Source organism: Tubulanus polymorphus, chromosome 9 (assembly GCF_964204645.1).
Source record: "Tubulanus polymorphus chromosome 9, tnTubPoly1.2, whole genome shotgun sequence".
NCBI classification, from domain to species: Eukaryota; Metazoa; Nemertea; class Palaeonemertea; order Tubulaniformes; family Tubulanidae; genus Tubulanus; species Tubulanus polymorphus.
The window spans coordinates 6,337,777-6,360,083 of record NC_134033.1 but is presented as its reverse complement, the minus strand read 5'-3'; the positions used below and the strand labels follow the sequence as shown (position 1 = coordinate 6,360,083).

The 22,307-nt window shown below is 37.1% G+C and overlaps 2 protein-coding genes across 2 annotated transcripts; both read right to left on the bottom strand.

Moving 5' to 3' along the window:
* Nucleotides 1-237: 237 nt before the first annotated feature.
* Nucleotides 238-10,802, bottom strand: LOC141911288 (uncharacterized). The gene is made up of 15 exons (XM_074802285.1): nt 9,899-10,802; nt 9,340-9,517; nt 8,589-8,833; nt 7,572-7,837; nt 6,665-6,780; nt 6,469-6,569; nt 5,973-6,045; nt 5,452-5,567; nt 5,341-5,376; nt 5,169-5,269; nt 4,193-4,452; nt 3,657-3,738; nt 2,032-2,153; nt 1,445-1,584; nt 238-1,031 (listed from the first exon to the last, which is right to left on the bottom strand). Exons 1-15 carry the CDS (start codon nt 10,016-10,018, stop codon nt 642-644), a joined length of 2,346 nt encoding a protein of 781 aa, XP_074658386.1. The 5' UTR covers nt 10,019-10,802; the 3' UTR covers nt 238-641.
* A 2,783-nt stretch (nt 10,803-13,585) lies between these two features.
* LOC141911310 (uncharacterized) lies at nt 13,586-17,888 on the bottom strand. The gene is made up of 6 exons (XM_074802302.1): nt 17,777-17,888; nt 16,871-16,960; nt 16,714-16,766; nt 16,178-16,243; nt 15,761-15,917; nt 13,586-13,680 (listed from the first exon to the last, which is right to left on the bottom strand). Exons 2-5 carry the CDS (start codon nt 16,947-16,949, stop codon nt 15,795-15,797), a joined length of 321 nt encoding a protein of 106 aa, XP_074658403.1. The 5' UTR covers nt 16,950-16,960; nt 17,777-17,888; the 3' UTR covers nt 13,586-13,680; nt 15,761-15,794.
* Between the last annotated feature and the right edge of the window lie 4,419 nt (nt 17,889-22,307).

Below are 22,307 nucleotides of genomic sequence, written 5' to 3'. Positions count from 1 at the left end.
TGAGAGTTGTGGATGATGGATTATCGACATTTGACTACATACGGGCATCTTTTCTCACTGTTCCATTAACTTACTATGATCATATATAGTATTGAGGTAAGACTGTGCTAAAATGATTATAGAATAGCGTTAAGATTGGTTAATCGACTAAATAGACTTGGGAATGAATAACAGCACCATCGGTGAAAATTCCCTCTTATTGACGCTGCAACTAAGGCATTCGAGATTTATGCTAGGTGTATACTTTTATTCGTGCACTTTCGCCTTTTGAGACAGCAGAGAAAAACATACATATTTAATTACAGTCGGTAATCTATCATAAATGGCTTTATAGTCATGTCATCGTCAAGGTAATTGCTGCTTTGCGCGCGACGATAATTCGCAATCTTCATCCGAACGAATAGGGTACGGGGCACACGTTTTACTTAGTTGGGGCACTCATGAATGAAACAGTTTATAATTTTCGTGGCAATAGCAGTTTACTTGAAATGAGTATCACAAAAATGATGACCACACTCTTTTACATTTGGAAATAATCACCCAGCTAAGAAATGAACAATGCGTTTATAAAATATGTACGTGTGCAAATCTATCACTTCCAGGCAGCTCGAATCTACTAGCGATGGATAGAATTGAATATTTCAATTCAAAGTCATTTCAACGTTTTTAACTCTGGGCAGATTCATCGTATTATCATTGCTATGTTCGACTTGCTGCTGTTTTGAGTTTGACAAATGCGCCGCGGCACCACCAAGGTCGCTCGTTTCTTCTAGATGCACGCAATCCGTATCTGTAGTGTCTCGGCTGGTCTTTCTAGAAGATGAATTTTCCGGTCGTTGATTCCACTTTGTCGGTCCGTCTAAAACCGTCTGCAATGTAGACAGCGAGTCATTCGACGTGGCACGCAACGATTGGCAAAGGCGACTTGACGTCAGCAGGTGCGCCCAGTTTTGGCGTACATCCGGCATACGCGCACAATGGAAAAAGAATATGAACGCACCTTGAGCACTCAAAAATAACACGAAGCAAATCTGAAATATTGAAGTGTAAATATAATCATTCAACAAATACCAAAGTGGCGCAAAAGTGAGAAACACGTCGGTGCCACCAGCTGTCAAAATCGAGTCCATGTTTTTCAAAAGTTCATCCAGATTTTTCGCCTCCCTTGCAAAATTTGGACGAGTGGTATCTCTAGATGAACTCAGACAGATTTTTAAGATTGCGATAAGTTATAATGCATTCAATTGGAGAAAATTATTAAGTCATGTCAATTGTCCTTACTGCACACCGCTACTTGGTTAACTTGGTGCAAGTGGAATTCTCGACCACACCGCAGTCGACTGCAGAGTCTTCAATTCGCATTGAAGATTTGGAAATGTACCTTACTGAAAAGGTGCAATTAGTTGCCTAATAAGTTGCCTTATGCTTATTGTATGTAGCCCACCTGGCAGAAAAGTTGCACAGCATCAATGAAACCATTTTGCTCGGAAGGCAGGAGCCCGAAAACGCTGAGCACCCACGGTATACCGAGCAGGGCCATTACAGCCACGGCCCCGCGAAGCTGCTGCATGTGACCCCTTCTATCTGAAAAATTAAAGTTAAGACGTTAAATTGATATTCGAACAGAATGATATAGATCTTTTTTGAGAATCCCTTTTTCATTTCTTATAAAACAAAAGTATTTAAACCCCGTTTAGGCCGAGGTGTCCGTAACGCTGCCTTTCCACCGAGGTCAGTATTTTCGTGAAGACAAGAGGCAAACTTGGTATTTAACCTCGTGCAACTTTTCGGATGAATTTTTCTCGTTGCAATGGCTAACCAACCGACGTTCTTTGAAAATTATATTCATACATACCACCCTTTTTAAAGCCCTAGCTTCCAAATTTTGTTTGATCCGCCCCAGAACCACACGAGAATAATTTTTCGCGCAATCGAAAGACAGGGTGTTTCGGTCTCTCGTACTGGTAGTCCGATTAACACAACGGAATTCTTTGATTCGGAAATCGTTGTTTGATTTGAACATATATTTACCGGTTTTAGTTCGTTGGTATAAAACTCGCAACACGAGTATGAATACGACACTGTTGCAGCAGACTATGACTGTCATCGGGATTACAAACAGAAAAACCATCGGCTGCACCTTCATGCGACACCTATTGATTAACATATTCATCAATATCGTACAGTCAAGGGTGCACTTCAACAAAAGATGGCCGCATTTACGAAAGCCCCTGTGACACCAGTTATAATCTGATTCATTAACATACGTAGTGAACTACTGATTTCATATTCAACATCCTTTACGACACAGTTTAGAATTAACTTAACGCAAATTGCGCATCGGTTGCGTATTGAACGCCTTGCGTTTTCGTTTATCGTTCCAATAAGCCATTTTACAGTTTCCAGGCGCCATTTTTTGGGTACCCGCTGGGTCCGGTTTGTTGATTTTTTGTCCCTATTTTCCCCCCGTTTAAATTTCTGGATTGGATTAAAATAGCAACAAAGTAAAGATATCGATTAACTTGTTAATGATATTACTCATTCATAAAGTTAGCGCTACAATGTGTTCTGGTGAGGTCATAAACATTGATATCGTCTTCCCGATAATTCAACTTGAATTATTGCTCATCCCATTCAAAAGTTCGTAATTCTTACAAATTGTAATCTACATTTTTTGAGGTTTTTAAGATCAATAGACATCTATATGTAGTCTAAAATACTTTTTACCGTTTTCAATAATCATTATTAGTTTTAAGTAAAAAAAAAAAAAAAATGGTGCCTGGAAACTGTAAAAATGCTTATTGAAACGCACTGTTCATGCGTTATGATGGCGTTTTAAAGCCGATATAATGAGATACGATATGCGTTTAATTTCTTTCCAAAACGCCAATCATTTCCTATTTTAAACGTAAATGAAGCGGAAAATACCCCTTAATGACGTTAAAGTAATTGTTAGCTGTACCGTAGGTTCTAGGCAGCTCTTTCAAATCGTTACAAACAACCGTGCAAAACTGAGACCAGAAAAATCGGTCTGGGGTAAGCGAAATCCGAGTTCGAGAGAGGAAAATATATTTATTTTTTCCCGAGTTAGTTAGGAGTCGTCCGTGTAAGGCAAGTTTTACTGTACAAAAGCTCAGTGTTGAAAAACCACACAATTCTGGCAGTTCTAACTTTAGATTTGGAAATATGTATGAATGTGTATTTGAATTCTAATGAAAATTTAATTTAAGATCCATTAGGCCACGTAAAAATTGCTTACTTCTCATAAATTTCATTTTCCGCGCGCGTAAAAAAAAGTTTGTCAGAAAAAAAAGAAATAAAAATGCGCATCCCGCTTGCAGTAATCTGTTTTCGTTTCTTAAAAAAAAAAACAATCCCGCACGCATCCGGATTAACAATCTAATCTCGCTTTTAATGTTACGTGTGTTTTTTTGCGGTCGCTACCCAATTGTTACTGTGGCAATTGAATATTTCGGTAACGAAGTGCTTTCCATCCTGATTCAAGGTCGTTAACGCCTTAATTTCACCATTTAAAATGAGAAAATAGTCGCCCCCGTTACTTTTGGCAGTTTTTCGTTTCAGCAGGCGGATGAATCGACTGAAATGTTACACAGTCTGTGTTGTGCTTGAGAGGTTAAGATTATTTCAATACTTACAAAAACTGACAGTCGATCCATTCACCTTGGTAAATATTGATATCAACAGCGAACGGGATAAACACTATCAGTAAAGGTACCCCTGAGTAAAAATAGAAACAAATAGAAATAGCAGATTTTGTTGGACTTTCAATACCAATTTCTTTTGTTCAAAACGAAAAATCCAGAAAATTTGTATTTCGATATATTGTATCCGTGACCGTCCGGTTTGCGTCAAGCACGTCGGTTTTTCATATTTGAGCGTCCGTGGTGTTGTTATGCGTGGCGCCAGGTTTTTGGTCAAGAATTCTTCTCTGATCCGTGCCATATCTCCTTTGTATTGTTAAGAACATTGAAACCCGCAAAAATGCTACGTATACTTACGGTCTGGTAGAAGTGTACAGAGAATAATTAAAGCGAAAATCAGATCTTGATTCTGACCGCAGTATTTATCTTATATCTGATATGTATCTTTGCTTAAACCAAATTTATTGAGCAAGTGGTCTCATTATGCTATGTGAAGGTTGAAATCTATACGTTGTCTCGAGTACACTTACCCCACGCAAATATAGCCGCCTTTCTAACGAACGCCGTGATCGGTTTGGACAGTACCTTTACCAGCGTCAGGTACATATTGAAAGCCTCGACGAAATTCCACGATAGCGACACGAGGATGATGTAGAGACGCATCGCAGACGACACCGGGCATAGGTGAACATCAGAAAGAAACGAGGCGAACAGGAAAATCACGTAGAAAAACATCAACGCGAAACACAAATTCACCAAGATCAATTTAGTTCGTTCTTGTCTGTAGCGTCTACATGAAAAGTGAGGTAGAAATATAAAATGTTACAGTGCTATAATCGATATATCTGTTTGTTATAACCGATATTTCTATATGCAGTGGAACCTCAGGATACCAGAAAATTTGTTCGTTATAACTCATCTACAGTTGGAACCTCGCTACAACGATCTCAAGGACACCAGAAAATCTGTTCGTTTTAACTGATTATACAATGGAATATACTTTAAACAATGGAACCTCGTTACAACGATCATCTAGGATATCAAGAATTCTGTTTGATCAAAATCTACTTTCGTGTCTAGTATTTTTCTAAAATTGAACAACTTTTTTGAATGTTTATATTCTTGATTTTGTAAACGGAAAAAAGAATGTCACCTAATGGTAAACTTAAATCGAGTCCAGAAAACTATTGGTCAGAATATGAAAATCAGGAATTTTGCCAAAAACTGAGCTTGGCCTCAGTAGCTCAGTCGTACAAGGCGTGATCTGTTGTAATGCAAGTCCTGCTGGCTGCTCACAAATGCGGGCAACATTTAAAGGCCGTCCTGTCGTGAGGTTAAAAATGTACAAACAATAGGGTTAGCTTACCTAGAAGCTCAGACCTAATGTGATAAACAGATAGACTGGTGTTATATTCATTGGCTGTTCAATTCAAAATTGTAATGAAGAATCCAATTATTATTTTAGAGAGACAAGTTGTTCAATGAACGAAATGACCGACGACTCACTTGAATGATAAAAGAGTGACGGCGGTACATAGCAAGCATACGAACGAAAAACAGGCCAAGGTCATTTGGACACGTGCCAGTTCTGCGATGCTTCGAAAACGCTGAAAAGATAAATTCCGACCACATTCGTAGGTGCTTTTCAATCGTGTAAATTAGTTATCCGAATCTTTACCCAAAATGTTATGCCGGCATTCCTTATCTTCACTCCCTGAAATTATACAAAATGGATGTGCAGTATGTAGACTATCTTAGAATTCGTAGCTATAGGTCGTGAGCAAAATACCTGTCCATGCGTGCCTGGCTGGGGCAAAAATGCGGAAAAATCGCAAATACACGTAGTCCGGCCATCGCTTAAAACTTCTATTTGCCTACAGGCAGCACTGACGTTCCATTTAGATCCTAACGTGAAGAACCAAACAAATTCATACATTGCTATAGAATGCTTACCGCAATTTGAACCAGATCCACAGTTTATAGGTTCAGAGAAGTTACGATACAAAGGTGAACTATATAGAGTTAGACTAAAACTATTGACTGAATTGGGTCGGACCGGTTCCATAGTCAAGAATTACCTACCGATATGTCAAAAAGTAATCTTAAATCTTAAGTAATCTTTAATCTTAGTTTCAAGTTGTTAGATTGGTATAGTACTAAGATGGTCTTAGACTGATAGTTAAGTCTAAGCCATAACTACGGAAGCGGCTCCCTGAGGTAGAGTAAAAAAAAGTTATTTCCGTGGAAACACCGGGCCTATGAAGCAAAAGTATTTGCAGGGCCACCGACTGGACGAGTATTAATGTTTACCTGTTACGGGGTCGATCTCGTCTACTAGACCATTACGAGTACAAAATCGTCGATACAACCTTCTGTCCGGATCCTGCAACGCAAAGAACGCAGCTGCATGCAGATATTTACTTCACGATAATAAAATCACATATTCCGAATTAGATCGGTTTACTAAGATATTTGAAAGCAGCAATGTATTTATGCAATTTATTTGTATTTGTGCAATTGGAGTCTTATATTACGGACCTTATTCCTGCCTACTCGTAATCAAGATTACGTTAGTTAAGTTGGACGCAGTTTAATGAAATGGTATTAACTTCAACCTGAGGTTGAGCTCAATTCATTTCAAGTGAGTTAACAACTAAGAGTCGACATTAATGCTGTTCTGTAAAACTGATCCCTAGTTCTTTTTGTTCACATATCATTTATCCTCGCCTACCCCCAATCCAGATATTCTGTCTTACCAGTAAATGAAGACTTCATATCCTACTTACTGGTAATCATGCTGGCTTACCTTATTTGAGTCAAAAATAACTTTTCGCCACTCTTTCTTTTTGCCTTTCATCGGCTTAATGTTCGCCGGCTGTTTTTCATCTGATAATGACGTATTTTCAGCTGAAAATGAATGAACATCAACGCGTTTGTTCAAGGGTCACACAGATTTGAGGGATAATGTGTTATTAATTCTCTAGCGTATATAGATTTTATACCTCGATTACTTTTCGTCGCAACAATCCTGAGAAACTGTGACTCCATAACATTAATAACATCACCAGAAGTAAGCTGAACCAACTTAGGATATTTAAAAGCCAGAAAGTCCGATGTTCTGTTCCAATAAATACAAATGCATCAGAAGTGTTGACTGTGCGGAGCAGGGTCAGTTTTGTGAAAAAGGTATAACTTTTTAAAATTTTTGGTTTAAAGGATATTAGTAACTTTATGTTTTCCAATATGGAAAACAATCAAAATTTAACCGTTTAAAGCTTAAACCTTTTCAAGACACGTTGGGGTCTTCTTAAACACTCAGTTTGCTTTAACCAAATCGGAGAATAATGTTACCAATTCTTAATTGTTTACGAGGTAGGCCTTGCTCGTAGCTTTTGGACTGTATCACTGAGTTTGCCGAGATATCGTTTTGAGAATCAGCGAAATAGAAAGTTTTTCGAAATAATCCTCAGTGGTTTACGGGGAATCTTTTGAAGCTGTGATAGTTTTTTGTTCACATTGGCCTATAACGTCTCTCATCATTATCGCAGCATTAGTTCAATTTGTGTATTTTACCTCGTCACGAATATAGTATGAACAGTGTATACAATATAAATTTTTGGGAAAATAGCTGAATATCTAGCAATAATCAAAATCAAAGGAAAATCAGCAGGGCAAGAAATACAGGGAGGTCTTTCGATCGTTCTATCGTACTCTACAAGAAATGGAATGTAACTATCTTTTTATTTGCTATTTCGGCCATCTCCGTGACGATGGCAGAAATCTTCTTCTGAGAAGAATATCCCGAATTCCGGATCGGTACAATCGATAACCGCACAGAAATCCTGGTTTTCTGTGTAAGTTGCAAATTGATTAAACTTATTTTGGAAAATCCTTCTTCGTTATTTTTACCTGGCAAATGTGTGGATGGCGGGGTCAATTTTGTAAGCCAACGTTTCGGTCGGGGATTCGAGCAGCATGCTTACTATTTCGGTCAGTTTTTCGCCGTCGGACAACTCGGTGACCTTGAACTTCGTGTTGAAACCCACGCGCGTCAAAATCTTATCGATCGAATGCGATATGAACGGCGTTATACCACACGTCGTGCAGATGGACCACACCTCGGTAATAGCTCGACTCAGAACCTCAGCTGAACGATTCATCGGTGTAGCTCTTGACTAAAAAGAATATTCTAACTCGAGGACACATGATATGGTACAAAGTTAGAAACGTGTGTGGAAATTCCGTCACCGTATTGAATAGACAGTCAACCGGATTATCAATTGCTCCCCCAATGATAGCGACTATTGTTCGACCACTTTCTACAGGTAAAGTTCGCCCAGAGGATGTCCGTTGTATCGTTACCTATTTCTACCGACGAGTAACCAGAGTAATCTATTCTGATACTAGATGATCAATCACCATCCTCTGATAGGCGAGGACTATCTTTGACTCTACGCCTAGTCCGTACTTATGCCCATGAGGAATTCTGTTACAGAATCAGGCGTGGGTCCAGGGGATGCTTTGGGTGCTGGAGCATCTTTCACCCTTATGGAAATTTCGTATATTTCATCGATTTTCAGGTTTCGAATGCTACATTTTAAACATGTATGAGATAATCAAGCAGTGCCGAAAAGCGCCAAGAATGCATGAAAAAAGAGACTATTTTGTTTTCTTTGACGGGGATGACAAGCAGACCATCTCCTTTGAAAATCTTGGATCCGCCCCTGAGAATTGTCAAGAAAGTTACGATAGTTACCTACGTCAATTATACTGTTGCCCAGTGTGGCTCAGATATCATTCTACGCAGAGAGGATAGATAGGTTGGATATTTGCACGGGCGATACCGTAATACCGAATGCATTGCGACGCAGAATACTCGCAACTCGGGAATTATCTGTACATTACGGCATTCAAAGTGACACTTACGATAGCTAAATCTGCCAGTATATCGCTTATCCGATAAGCTAAGGGAGTTCTCCGACAATTGACAAACTTCATTCTACCCCAGATGGTTCCCTGTTCATCATCTACGACGCACTGACGCGTTACCATACTCGAATTAGTAGTGCCGCCTAGCGGACAGGGTATCCTCACTTCCTGCCACAATTCTACATCTGGCCAAGAGCCACTTCCATATTCTTCGTCGTCGAATGCCTCGGCGAAACACATATCTTAAATTCACAGGAAGCAAAACAAATAAACATTCTAGTATAATATGGAACTACAGAGAGTAGAGAAGGAGAAGGAATCATCTAGAAATTTGAAAATTACAATTCGGCAACGATTCAAACGGTTTTAAATTTGGAAAGGAATAGCATCATTGAAATCAAAATTGTTTGCCTCGTTGGTGTTTTGCACATATTGTCTCTATGGAAAATTTCTTAGTTGAATCGTTTGTTTGCTTTATAACGAGTTTGAAGATCCACACTAGAGTATTTTTGAAAATAATGTAGTTTACTATTCTTCCACAAAAATAAAAAGATGTTAAGCGTAACGGTGGACCATTTATCAGAGCATTTCAGAAAGTTCACTTATTTGGACCCTTGGACCTTTGAGATCCACAATTTGTTAGTTAAATTAACGCTAGCCCTTCGAAATGAATTTGGTTCGTTTTCAACTCTGAACTGTATGGAACCTGTAATGAAGGTAGTAAGTGAATTTTGATGCTTAAACTCACACTTTCGGCAAGAGAGTGGCTTTAATCCAGTTTCGTCGACAAGTTTTTGTTTTTTCGTCGATAGCTTAGATGTCACATTCAAATTCACGACCACCGTTGTGTCAAGGCCGCGGGTAAGCGTGAAGTCCATCAGCGTTACCACAAAAACCAGCGTGAATATCAGATATCTCGATAACTTCTGCATATTTAAGATGTTACGGAGTTTTTAATCATTCAAAATCGAGCGGTGCTTCGTATCTTTTAATATTCACCTCGCACTTTTCTGCGCACGGGAAGTGGAAAATATAACGTAAATTTAATCAATTTATTAAATTTAATCAATTTCTATTCTAATTATTTCTTTCATTTTGTCTGGAATGGTTAGCAATTTATTTCCATTGCTACGTATTTTTCGAAATTATTTTCCTTACAGATCTCTACGCAAGTGGTAGCCTACCACCACACTGTACCGTCACAGGTACCGGTACCTTCGGAATCTAGTGTTTTACAGGTCACTGCCACAAGTGCCTTAAGAATGAAGTCTTTGAGTAGTACCTTCAGAATCCACTTTTTGACTGACCTTTAGAAAATAGTGTATGACTGGTACCTTTAGAACACGTTCGATTGGTACATCCAGAAGCTGGTACATTGCCGGAGCAGCGAACAACTTGACAACACAATAAACTTCATAGAAATACATACAGTTTCCAATGTTTTTTCATGAAGTCTTCATGTTGTACGCCGAAATACTAACACATTTCGGTCCACGTGTTCAAAGTTCCATTGTAATGTACGTGTATCTTCTCCGAGTGTAAGAATCTTAGATCATCGCGTAGATCATCGCCACTAGTTCTGAGTTGTAGTTAAAAGCATCCGCTGTTCATCACTTTTTATTCTCATAGTCCTTAGTCAACAAATCACTCGCAGTAATCCGTGTCCGCGTAAATCAAAAACATGTATTTCGATACGAGACATCAAAAGGCATTTTTCATTTCGTCCGCTGCAAAATGAATTGATGTCCGAAAATGTTGCTGACCTTTTCGTCTGTTTTATCGCAGACGATACAATAAGCAAATCTTAAGAAATATCCAAAACCTGAAAAGTAATCGTTGACAGTAGCTCTGGTTCTTTGGGTTTAAGATTGTATGTATTCCGATATACAGTTAACAACGAGTTTCTGTCGCGTTTCGTTATTTATAGTCTCTGTCGCGGAATGGGCAAACTATATGATAATATAACGTTATTCCTATTATTTATATTTGAATAATTGATTCGACAATTCATATTATTACCGGTACTTTTATTGACGAGGGTTTCGTTGTTCACGGAGAATTAGTTTGTTCACCCACTAGCTCAATATTCACTTACAAAGCCTGACCGTATGCCTACGAACAATGCCCTCTGATACATACGTTCAGAACCAGGGTTTTCTATACTCGTTGTACGGCTGATTGGAACTGATCATATTTCGACCACCAAGATTGTGGAACCCATGACTGTGGAAATTGGTCAGGTGACTAAACACGGGAAATCGCTGATGCGATCATTAACCACCAAGCGATAATTTTTATGCGCATTCCTATGACGGTGAATTAGACCCGATACTGGCGTTGATAAGGCATCATTAGTGTGATATAAGTGGATATGAGCTTATCTGCAGTTATTACAAAAACCAGGGACCTAGTTCCACAGTTGAAGAGTATACTTGGAGTCGTTGACAATGAAATAGGTTCCCTCTTATTTCGATTTTATTTGATTGAAAATTTATGTAACTTGCAAATAAACCACCCCTGTTACCAAATTACTAAATTACCAACCCTGCCAGGAGCAAATCAGCGGTTTGATTTTGAAATCGGAAATCGAATTAAGGACATAGTCGGAAGATTATTAAAATGTTGGTTCCGGTTCGTGTTATTAATTATCTTCCCCAGTCTGAGAAACAGGTCGGAATCTTAATCAACGCATAAAAGAGCATAAATTAGATGTAAAAAACTTTAAACCTGAAAGCGGAGTTGCTAGTCATGTTTTTCAGACGTCACACAATTTTGATTTTGCTAATGCTGAATTAATTTACCCTTGCAGCGATAAAACTAGAAGACATATTTTGGAATCTGCATTAATTATTGAAAATTCGAACAACGTTGTAAACCTTAACAACGGTTTTTCACCCCATAATAAACTTATATCAAAATTCCTCTGTAAACTGGTTAAACTCAACACTTGATTTCCCCTTTGATTATTTGTTATTTGTTCTCTCATCAATTTCGTCTCTGACTTAACTTGTATTCACCTTTGTTTTAATTTAAGTGCCCCCTAGTTTGTCTTTCTTTTTACTAGTGACTTTAAGTTTCATTTATATTTATACTCACTATTGTTGTTTATAATTACCCCTTAGTTTGCTTCCCTTTAATCCATTTTAGCGTGTAACTGTTTCTACGTTAATTTTCCTTTAGTTTGTATCATCTCTGATTACTTGAATTAGTCTCTTTGTCTCTGGATTGTATATATATCTCATAATTTCTGTAGTATCTCATTATTCCTGAAGATGACTATTAGGATATAGTCGAAACGTTGAAATAAACTACTCGAAGTTTCATTTTCGGACTTTTTATTATCATTGTGGGATTCTCTCCCCATCCCCAGTCTGATGCGGCAAGCCCCTAGTTGGGGGTTGAATTAGTTTGGCTTTGGTAGTTTCTAACACGTGAGTGGAATGGCCCTGTAGTGAAATCTGACGCTGCATCCTACTACCCACTTCCAAGGTTGACCGATATACCAATTGTTCTATCGTAGGACCAATTTCCAAATTAAATGTACATCATACTAGGACTGTTATAACATGAACATTTCGACGAAGAAAATGATGGTGTTACAATAGGTTACATAGGTTACGAAATGCTAGCTAGAAAAATGTATATCAATGCAATTTAATGTAACCACGTATAACCTTCTTTGAATGTAATTCGTCATTATAATTATTGTAATTCATTATTCATCATAACAAGTTATTCAACTGCAAATTGCAAGTCCATGACGACTTCAGATCAAGATCTGGTTTAGGCGACTTTTTATGCAAGGTTTTCATATCACCACCATCGGCGCCGAGCAGCTATACGTGCATTAAAGCCGTGATATCGTTGCATCATCACCAGTGATTTCACAAAATCTGCGAGTAAAGTGCAGCGTGGGAATTACTGCGTAAGTGTCACAGCTGTAAAACTTACCTTAATTACCGTGATAACTACAGTGAAATTGAGTCGATAAAGTGAAAATTCCAGTGAGAGTAAACAATGCTTTATCCGTGCCGTATATATTAACTACGTACGCAGCAGATGCTTTTAAAATCTGGGAATAACGCTCATTTCCATGATATCACCCGTAAGCAAAGCAAAGAACATGTTTTAAGTAAATACGTACATATGCTTTTCGCGATTTTGTACGGCGTAATGCGCAATTTATTTTCAAATGGAAACGACCGATTTTTTTCAAACGAGCCATAAGCGACAACGGTTCTCGGGCTCAGTCTCGAACTCGAACTCCGAAATTACCTCAAGTTAATTCCCATTGCATTTTAAATATGCTGTATCTAGGGCCAAAAGCCAAATTTTTGAATTTCAACCCCGTTCTCTGATTATGAAGTCTTCTTCTAGGTGGTCATTTCGCTCAAAAACAGAGATTGCAGTGCTTAGTTCTGCCGCTAGATCGCACACTGGGCCTTTAAAACATTGTACCTAAGTTTCATCAAGATCGACTAACTATTAACGATGCTAAGTAGCTGAAACTCAGACACACACAGACACACTGAGTGTAGGGTCTATAAGAATTAGGGTCTCACGGTAGCCTGCAAACCAATAAAAATCGAACAACAAAATACGGTAGCCTAACAACCAATGAAAATCGAACAATAAATATCAAAAAAGAAAAAAGGAGAATGATTACGAAATGTTTCCTAGAGCTAACAATCAATACGACGTTTCGACTTTATCCTAATCACATACAAGAATACTTGAGTTACAACAAAATTATGAGATACATACAATCCAGAACAAAGAGACTAATTATCACACGAGATGTGACACAAAGTTAAACTAGAATTTTTTTAACATTCGAATAATTGCTTAAGGAAACATTGCGGGCTCATGTTTCTTTCTCATGAGATTTTACACTATCGTTACAATACGGACAGAAAGAGCGCTTCATCGAATGTTTTAAACTGAACAAAATTTGCAGGTCCCTATTCCACTCAAATAACAACGAACTGGTCGTAGCAGTTTATACAAAAAAAAATTTATTCGATCGCCGAGCTATTAGACAATGGATTTATGGATGGGTTACTTGCGGCGGCGCCGGTGGCTCTGCAGTCTGAAATTGAAAATGATGATCATTATCAAGTCCCGCAGAATAATACATAAACGTAATTTCGATTATAAACGGCACCTGCGCCGAGTATTGTATAAATATTAATGGAAAATAGGCCAACAGCAGATGATAAAACTAATATTTCCATATCGGTAAATGTTATTTGTTCTCCATCAGAGGTTCGTGATAAGCGGATAAATGAAAGTTGAAACATGTATATATTTGAACCCTATTCCACGGTTATGATTTAACTCTATATAAAACATAAGAAAAGTGATTTAAAACTCGAGTTAAAACATTGAAAATAAAATTGTTAAACCGAGAACTGTTGAACGGGTGCCCAAAATGAATCGCTCTTTGACGAGTATAGTTCTCCAGCGAAAGATAAACCCAAATCATGAAGTAAAAACCCACATTATAATAGAAAGGAACTAGTGAATTTGAAGTTTCGATCCAATTCTACGGGCCATTTTCAAAAACTGATCTAATGTGTAGTTTATTTTTGGTTATATTGTGGGTTTTTATTTCATCAGACAGACAATTATCTATGGAAACCAAATCCAAATCATTCGAAGTATTCACAGTGGTCATTCAACCAAGACACGAACAGATCTAACAGATCGGTAGCAAATTCAAAGGAGCGTGTGTTATCAAAGCTGCGCTGGATGACCTTCATCGTGATAGGTTGGTAATCGAATTTTTACATGCTGTTTTGAATTTGAGAATACAAGAGGTCCGTAGCGTAATATTCCTTGCAGTTTGTTGACTCGTTGATGATATCCATTCCAGACCTATGGTTATACTGGGAACACGTTCATTGTAGTTGGTTCATTTATCCATGCAAAAATACTGTCAAAAATACTTGGCAGATGCTCGATACGCACTAACGTTCGTGGAATATGAAATACAGACCAGCAAATATAGATTTTGCCTATTGCTCGACCACGCAAATGGATTTTGAAGGTTGCTGTATAACATCGTATTATACGTTGTATGTCTTATACCGTAAGACTAATCAATACGATTCACTGCTGATAGCGCTGTTTCACGAGAATGCATTGCGTACGTAGATTTCGTTCGTTTTCCCTTCTCCGACAAAGGATATCCTAGTGGAAAAATTAACCCCAGTTACTATTTATAGTGAAAATGAAGAAATTCCATGTTTTTTTTGGGAAAATTTCGCGATTCCGTGATACCGCGATATGACAACACCGCTATTTTGGTCTCCGCAATCACGGGAAAATCTGTTCATCCGCAGTTTTTATCGGCTAATTTATCACAGCGAACTTTCACCGTGCGAGGCATTTTTTCATTGACAGGATCCATATTTGGATTAAGCTTGCAGCTCTCTATCTGCAATGTTTTCAGGTGATATCCAATAGAATACTCATCTTCTGCAGTGTTCATTATAATCTGAATGCAAAAATCTAATGTTTTACAAGTACGAGCACGCGTATTCATCAGCACAAAATCTGTTATGTACCAACCCAGCCTGTGTTTTCGCTTCTTATTTTGTCGGCAATTCTATATCAGATGAAGCCTTTCGTTTTGGAGGTCTCCCTAGCCCTTTACCAAATTTTGTCTTCATCGCTTGAACCTCTGGAATGCTACTTAGCGTCTGTCGCTATGAGGCACTCTCGTAATACAGAATCATGAAAAAAATAAAGATTTTGATATTGATTTCTTATGAAAGAAATTCATACGGTACCAAAAATAACTCGATTAGCAGTCGAAATGAGTTTTTGCTTGATTGTGCTAAACCAGATGAAATAGATATTTCATTATAGATCAACCGACAGTATGACATGAAAATAAGATTGTATAAGTTTTATAAACTTACAGCCACATCTATCCTTTGTTGGTTCATTTATCCATGCAAAAATACTGTAAAAAATACTTGGCAGATGCTCGATACGCACTAACGTTCGTGGAATATGAAATACAGACCAGCAAATATAGATTTTGCCTATTGCTCGACCACGCAAATGGATTTTGAAGGTTTTGACAATGGAACTTTTCATAAATTATGGCTGCTACCCAAGTCTCCAAATTGTTTTTTTCTACGGAAGTTTCTTTAACTTACGATTTATCTAGGTTATTCTTCTTGTCACGAATGATCATTGGAGTTTCTTCAGGTAGCTTTCCAACGATTCGGTGAGTTTATTTTTGGCAAATTCGTACGCGTCTTTACCGGCCAGGGCTCCAGCCGCACCAATGGCGGTGCTACCGAATCTGCTTACCTGCAAAATAAGAATCAACTTGCAATTAGTAAATTACCCCAGATCAAGAGTAATCAAAACCAATTGCAAAACTGCAGATTGTCGGACTTGGGTTGAACCCGCACATAAATGGGACTGGATCCAGGAGTCATATCAAATCCACACAGAACTGTAAAACTGGATTCAGATTTTCATGAAACCTGCACGACTGTGGAACTGTATTCAGAGTCACTGCACAGTCTGGCTAAATTGAAATTAGAAAGTATAGGAAGAATGCTTACCCCGACTTTGAGGGCATTTCTAACGGCACTCCATACGTAACCCTGTATAGCAGGATCGGATTTACCCTGAATAGTATAAAAGTTCAAAAAGACATTCATTGAATCAAATGTAGTAGCGTTACGAGGTGACTGCCTTCTACTTACGTATAAATGCCGTTATTTGATTGGTAATACATATAATGGCACATTGAAACTTAAACGAAATAAATAAATTCAATGTGGTTCTTAACTGGTTCCTGAATTTTCTTTGCTTAATCTGGCATTTTTGTGGTTCAAATAATTGAACATAAGTTCCTTCTCGAATAATCCATTCATTTATATCACCATTTATCATCTAAAGCAGCGTTGAAAGTTGTGATGTTTAGGGGATTTTATGGAGGCAGACAGGATGTATTGCACGGTAATTGGTGATGTCATAGGGGGCTTCTAAGTAATAATCTATCCCTATATAACACCATGACTTGAAGTGATGCGATGTCAGGGTGATTTATGGATGGATGTAGGCTTCTATCAAAATAAGGAATTAAGGTATATACCATTTCAAACAGCTCTACCATTTCTGCAGGCGTTAATTCATCTTGCGACGAATCTGAAGATGGAAGTGTGATAGAATCATATTAAATTTAGATATCGAAAGAAAGAAACTGAAGCAATCATACGACGAAACTGAGATAGATCCCAGACGAATTTCACCTCTGACCACAGGTGAGCAATTTCCTACTGCAAGAATTGAAGCAAGCACGAGGGCCCAGCGGATGAAGTGACAACGCATGCTGAATCTATCTGGAATAATCAAGAAATTAGGTAAAGAAAATCTAATTTTGCAAGTAGATAATATGTGATCTGATTGAAAAAGGTATTTCCTCTAAATGCTTCATTGAAGCAAGCCAGAGTGTCTGGCTGTGGTTCAGTTCCACGACTACAATACGATTCAAACCCAGACTGATCGGTCCAAACTTGCCTTGTCTCTGCCTATACTGTTTTCCTAAACCTCTCGCTCAATATTTGGATCGAGGTGCCCAGGGTAGAAGTTTATAGCAAGCCACAATTAAATGAATCGACTGTATTTCTGAAACATCTGAGTTCATATCAGTGTTGAATTTTACGAGGCAAAGTCAGCTTTACGTAAATCCTGTGAACGAAGGAGTCTATACAGTAATTCTTATTCGAACTCTTATTCGGTATATGACACCAACAGTGACAGATACACTGTACTCAAATTATATTCAACCCCAACTCTGGTTAGACTTTTACCAACCTTAACTTTACCGATAAATAGTATACGTATTTCTCGAAATCTTACTCTTACTTTGTCCTTCGTATTTCAACCCAACTTGAGGAAGAATATTTCCATTCTCAACTGTACCCGAGTAAGCGACATTAGTCTACTACATATATTCGTGGCTCAATATTTTGGTTCTATCTCGGTAAATCTGTATTGGTCACAAACTTTACATTCTACTGTACTTTTCAAGCAACATAGATGATGACTACACGCATTGACATAGAGTCGATGCTACTGGAAATCTTAAACATTCATTCCTGATCTCGGTAAGATCGTCGCTTTTCTATCACAAGTTTACAGAATGGAAACAATACCTGGTGAATGGCTTAACAAATCCAAACGTGCCTGTTATATCCGAATGTAGTTCTCGACGCTGGAGGTTTCGTCTAAATGGGCCGCGATAAGAGCAGGCCAATGTTTTTAAAATTTCTGTGGTGGCATTCAACTTTTTATCTCATCAAAATCCATTTCCGCAGTTTTGATAAGCATCGAGCCATTAGTACTCGTAGTAGTAACTCGAATAACAAGTTCGGCTTTACCCACGTTTATATCTCAAAAATTGTAGATCGGTAGAATAATCAAAATTACTCTTTTAAACATTAACAATTCTACAAAAACATTTTGAAAAAGAACTCGTTGCATGAACGAACTGCTTGTAAATTGAATAGTATTTTCAACACATAAAAAAAATGTACGAAATTTTTCAAAGACTCCCTGAACATTGATATCAATCCGTGTGGCATCGACCGAGCGCATCGAATAGGAAAACCATCTAGAGACCCGCGTGTTCCGAGACAAATGATCGTCAAATTTGTGCGTCATACCGACAAAGAGCTAGTTATCAAGCAGCGTAGAAAATTAAAAGGATCCAAAACTAGTATCTCTGAGGATTTAACCCGCGGCAGAGCTCAATTCCTGAAGTACCTGAACAAACATCAAGCGGTTTCAGCATCATGGTCGAATGACGGTAAAATTATGGCCATCATTAACAACATGAAGCACCATCTTAGTGGCTATGCAGATTTTGATGAGATATTGAATCGTGTATCCTAGTTTGAATAATCCTGTCAAATCATAATTCCTTGATAACAATTATTATTTAGCATCTTAAAATTATTTAGGAGGAGCTAATCCTTTCATATGCTCATGGCTTTAGTTACTCGGTATGGTTTATTGCTAATAGTATGTGCTGTGATCACATGTTTTCTACATCGTCAATTTTTCTTTGCTTTCATTGATTTTTTTGTGTATACATATGCGTACTATGTTCATAATGAGCGAAATTTATTATGTAACGGTGAGTGCCGTCGAAGTATTACTATCACGCTTCAATTCCACTAGCAGATGGCCAGTCATGCACATCCTGAGTTTATCGTAGGTTCAAGTAGTAAATATTATAAGGATTTAACGCAATTATCAAAGTTTGGATTATCAAACTTCTCCTTGTTTCATCTAAATATAAGGAGTTTTAATAAGAATTTTGAGAATTTGCAATTATATTTACACTCCCTCTGTTTCAATTTTGGGATCTTAGCTTTTACTGAAACGTGGACTAAACTTCAACATGACAACAAGTCAATGTATAATTTGCCTGATTATGAGTCGATTTTCATAAGTAGACAGGATACACGTGGTGGTGGAATAGCGATGTTTGTCCACAACACCATTAAATTTAGGATACTGGATGATTTTACATGTGTAAATGACACATTCGAAAGTTTATATATAGAAATCCAATTACCACATAATATGTCAAAACATATTGTTGGCACTATCTATCGACCGCCTGATGCAAGTGTCAATAACTTTAATACTGATTTTCTACCACTCTTAGAAAACTTAACTAGAACAGGGCGTAAGTGCTTCATTTTGGGCGATTTCAATATAAATCTTTTCAACGCCGACTCTCATAAACCGACTGGAGATTTTATTTTTAATATGCTTTCAACTGGTTTTACGAATTTAATAGATAAGTCAACACGAGTAACCGACAGATCTTCTACTCTTATTGACAATATATATTCAAACTGTTATTCTAGTTTCGATGCAATTTCAGGGATTCTGATCTATGATATATCTGACCACTTTCCAATTTTTGCAATTATGCCGGAAATCAAAGTCAACCATACATCAACTAGGACAGTTAGTTATCGAAAAATGTCAGATCATGATATCGCTCGATTTAAACGAAAGCTAATTGCACATGATTGGACTCATGTGTTTAATATTCATGATGCTAATGTTGCCTATAACTCTTTTTATGATGTATTCTATAAATACTACACGGAATGTTTCCCTATAATCAATAGAAAGTTTTCGATATATAGGGACAAGAAACACGGATGGTTTTCTAACGGTTTATTGATTTCTTTGAAAAAGAAGGATTCTCTTTATAGAAGATACCTGTCTAGTAAACTTCAAACTGATAGAGATATCTACAATAGATATAGAAACGTTTTTAATACTTGTATCAAAAAGGCTAAAACGCTTCACTATAACTCTATGTTAAACAATGCGAGAGATCCCAAGGAAACCTGGAAAATAATTAATGACCTAATTAATAGAAAATCATCAAATTCTAAATATCCTGATGTTTTTGAACAGAATGGTGTTATGTACAAAAATAATGTTAGTATAGCCAATGAATTTAATAAGTGTTTTGCACAAGCGGGTCCAAATCTAGCCAATGATATTTTACCTACTAACAAAACATTTTTTTCTTTTCTGGGTCCGCCACAACAAAATAATATCTTTTTCTCTCCCACAGATTCTTTGGAAATTGAAAATATTGTTTCAAAATTTAAAAATAGTAATAACACTGGTCATGATGGTATCAATCAAAAGATCCTTAAGAGAGTAATTGACGCTATATCTCGGCCGTTAGCTCATATTTTAAATCTAAGTTTGATTAATGGACAAGTACCTGAATCCTTCAAAATATCTAAGATATTACCTTTGTTCAAATCTGGAGATGTTTCACATTTTTCAAACTACAGACCAATATCAATACTCCCATGTATTTCCAAGATCTTAGAAAAAGTAGTTTACAAAAGAGTTATAAGTTTTTTGGACAAGTATAAAATACTATCTCCATGTCAATTTGGATTTAGAAAAGACCATTCCACCAACATGGCTATTACTGTTATCATAGATAAAATTATCAATAACTTAGACAATGGCAAATCAACTATAGGAATATTTTTAGACCTTTCGCGTGCATTTGATACAGTGAATCATGAAATTCTATTGTCTAAACTTTGCCATTATGGCATCAGAGGTACGCCATTACTCTGGTTTAGAAACTATCTTTCAAACCGTTTTCAGACTGTTCTTTTTAAAGAGACTACTAGCACTAGCTATCCTGTATTCTGTGGAGTGCCTCAAGGATCTATTTTGGGGCCGATCCTTTTCTTATTATATATAAATGACCTTGCAAACGCATCAAGCATTTTTAATCTTATCATGTTTGCTGATGATGCTAATGTATTCACTTCTCATATCAATATTAATGAGTTAACTATAATAGTAAATACAGAACTACACAAACTGAATATCTGGTTTCGGGCAAACAGGCTTTCATTGAATTTGAAAAAGACTCATTTCATGTTTTTCAGTCGTGCTAAACATAAACACTCAATTTCTATCAAAATCAACAATATGTCTATATCACAAGTCTCGACAACAAAATTTCTAGGCGTTCAAGTTGACGACCAGCTTACTTGGAAGTCACGCATTAATAGCATCTGTACTAAACTATCACGGTTCATCGGTATAATGGGTAGACTTTATGGAATTTTGTCAAAAACAACTTTACTGCAGTTGTATTATTCTTTCATTTATTGCCATCTCACCTATTGTAATATTGTATGGGGTAATACTTATCCTTCAAACTTAAGAAAGCTGGAACTTCTCCAGAAGAAAGCGGTCCGCATTATCTTTAAAACCGATTTTAGAGCCCATACCTCACCATTATTTAAGTCTGCAAAAATTCTTAAATTGGCAGATATAAACAATTTTCAAATTGGACAATTCATGTATCTATATGTCAATAACAAGTTACCTGAGATGTTCAATAATTTTTTTAAGACGAGTGACGTTGGATACAACACTAGAAACAGCAACAACATCCGCCCTGACTCATTCAAATCAAATCTAAAAGGTTTCTCAATAAAAGTCAACGGTCCAAATATTTGGAATATTATGAATGATTCAATTAAAAACTCCCCTTCTATTGAAAGTTTCAACAATCGAACAAAAAACCATTTACTTTCTCATTATTAATCGTTACAGTTTATTCATGAAAATAATAATAATGATAATCATGTATAAGGTGCAATGACCTTCTCAAATGGTACTTACTTACGCTCATATGATGTATGTATAACCTTGGAATAAACTCCAAGGTATAACTTTATGTATTTATATGTATACATTTTTGTGTGTGTGTGTGTCTATTTGTAAATGTGTGTGAATATATGTGTGTGGTTTTCTTATATGTGGTGGGTGTTTTGGTGTGTGCGTGTGTGCTGCTTGCTTGCGAGTGTGTGTGCGTGTGTGTGTGTTTGTGTGTATCGTGCGTATTTCATCTCTATTTGTTCCTTTTGGGGTGCCTGATATTACAAGCTCTGCTTTCCTCTGGTTGCCCTGCTGTTATTTTACATCAGTTTATATATATTTTGTATGAACCAAATTAATCATCTATTGTAATTTTGTCTGGTATCTATTTATTGATGTAAATTATTCAGGAAATAAATAAATGAAATGAAAAAATGAAAATAAACAGGGATTTCTGAGAAAAACAAAGAATTCTGTCATCTTCAAGTCATGATTTTAAAATCTTTTCTG

Coding starts and splice junctions, on each gene's coding strand:
- LOC141911288 (XM_074802285.1), bottom strand. CDS start 10,018: ATGTATTTCTATGAAGTTTATTGTGTTGTCAAGTTGTTCGCTGCTCCG. Junction 5,568..5,972: donor CGAGATCGACCCCGTAACAG/GTAAACATTAAT, acceptor TCTTCACGTTAG/GATCTAAATGGAACGTCAGT. Junction 3,739..4,192: donor GGCGGCTATATTTGCGTGGG/GTAAGTGTACTC, acceptor ATTTTTACTCAG/GGGTACCTTTACTGATAGTG.
- LOC141911310 (XM_074802302.1), bottom strand. CDS start 16,949: ATGCGTTGTCACTTCATCCGCTGGGCCCTCGTGCTTGCTTCAATTCTT. Junction 16,767..16,870: donor TTGCTCACCTGTGGTCAGAG/GTGAAATTCGTC, acceptor TTCCATCTTCAG/ATTCGTCGCAAGATGAATTA. Junction 16,244..16,713: donor TGGTAGAGCTGTTTGAAATG/GTATATACCTTA, acceptor TATACTATTCAG/GGTAAATCCGATCCTGCTAT.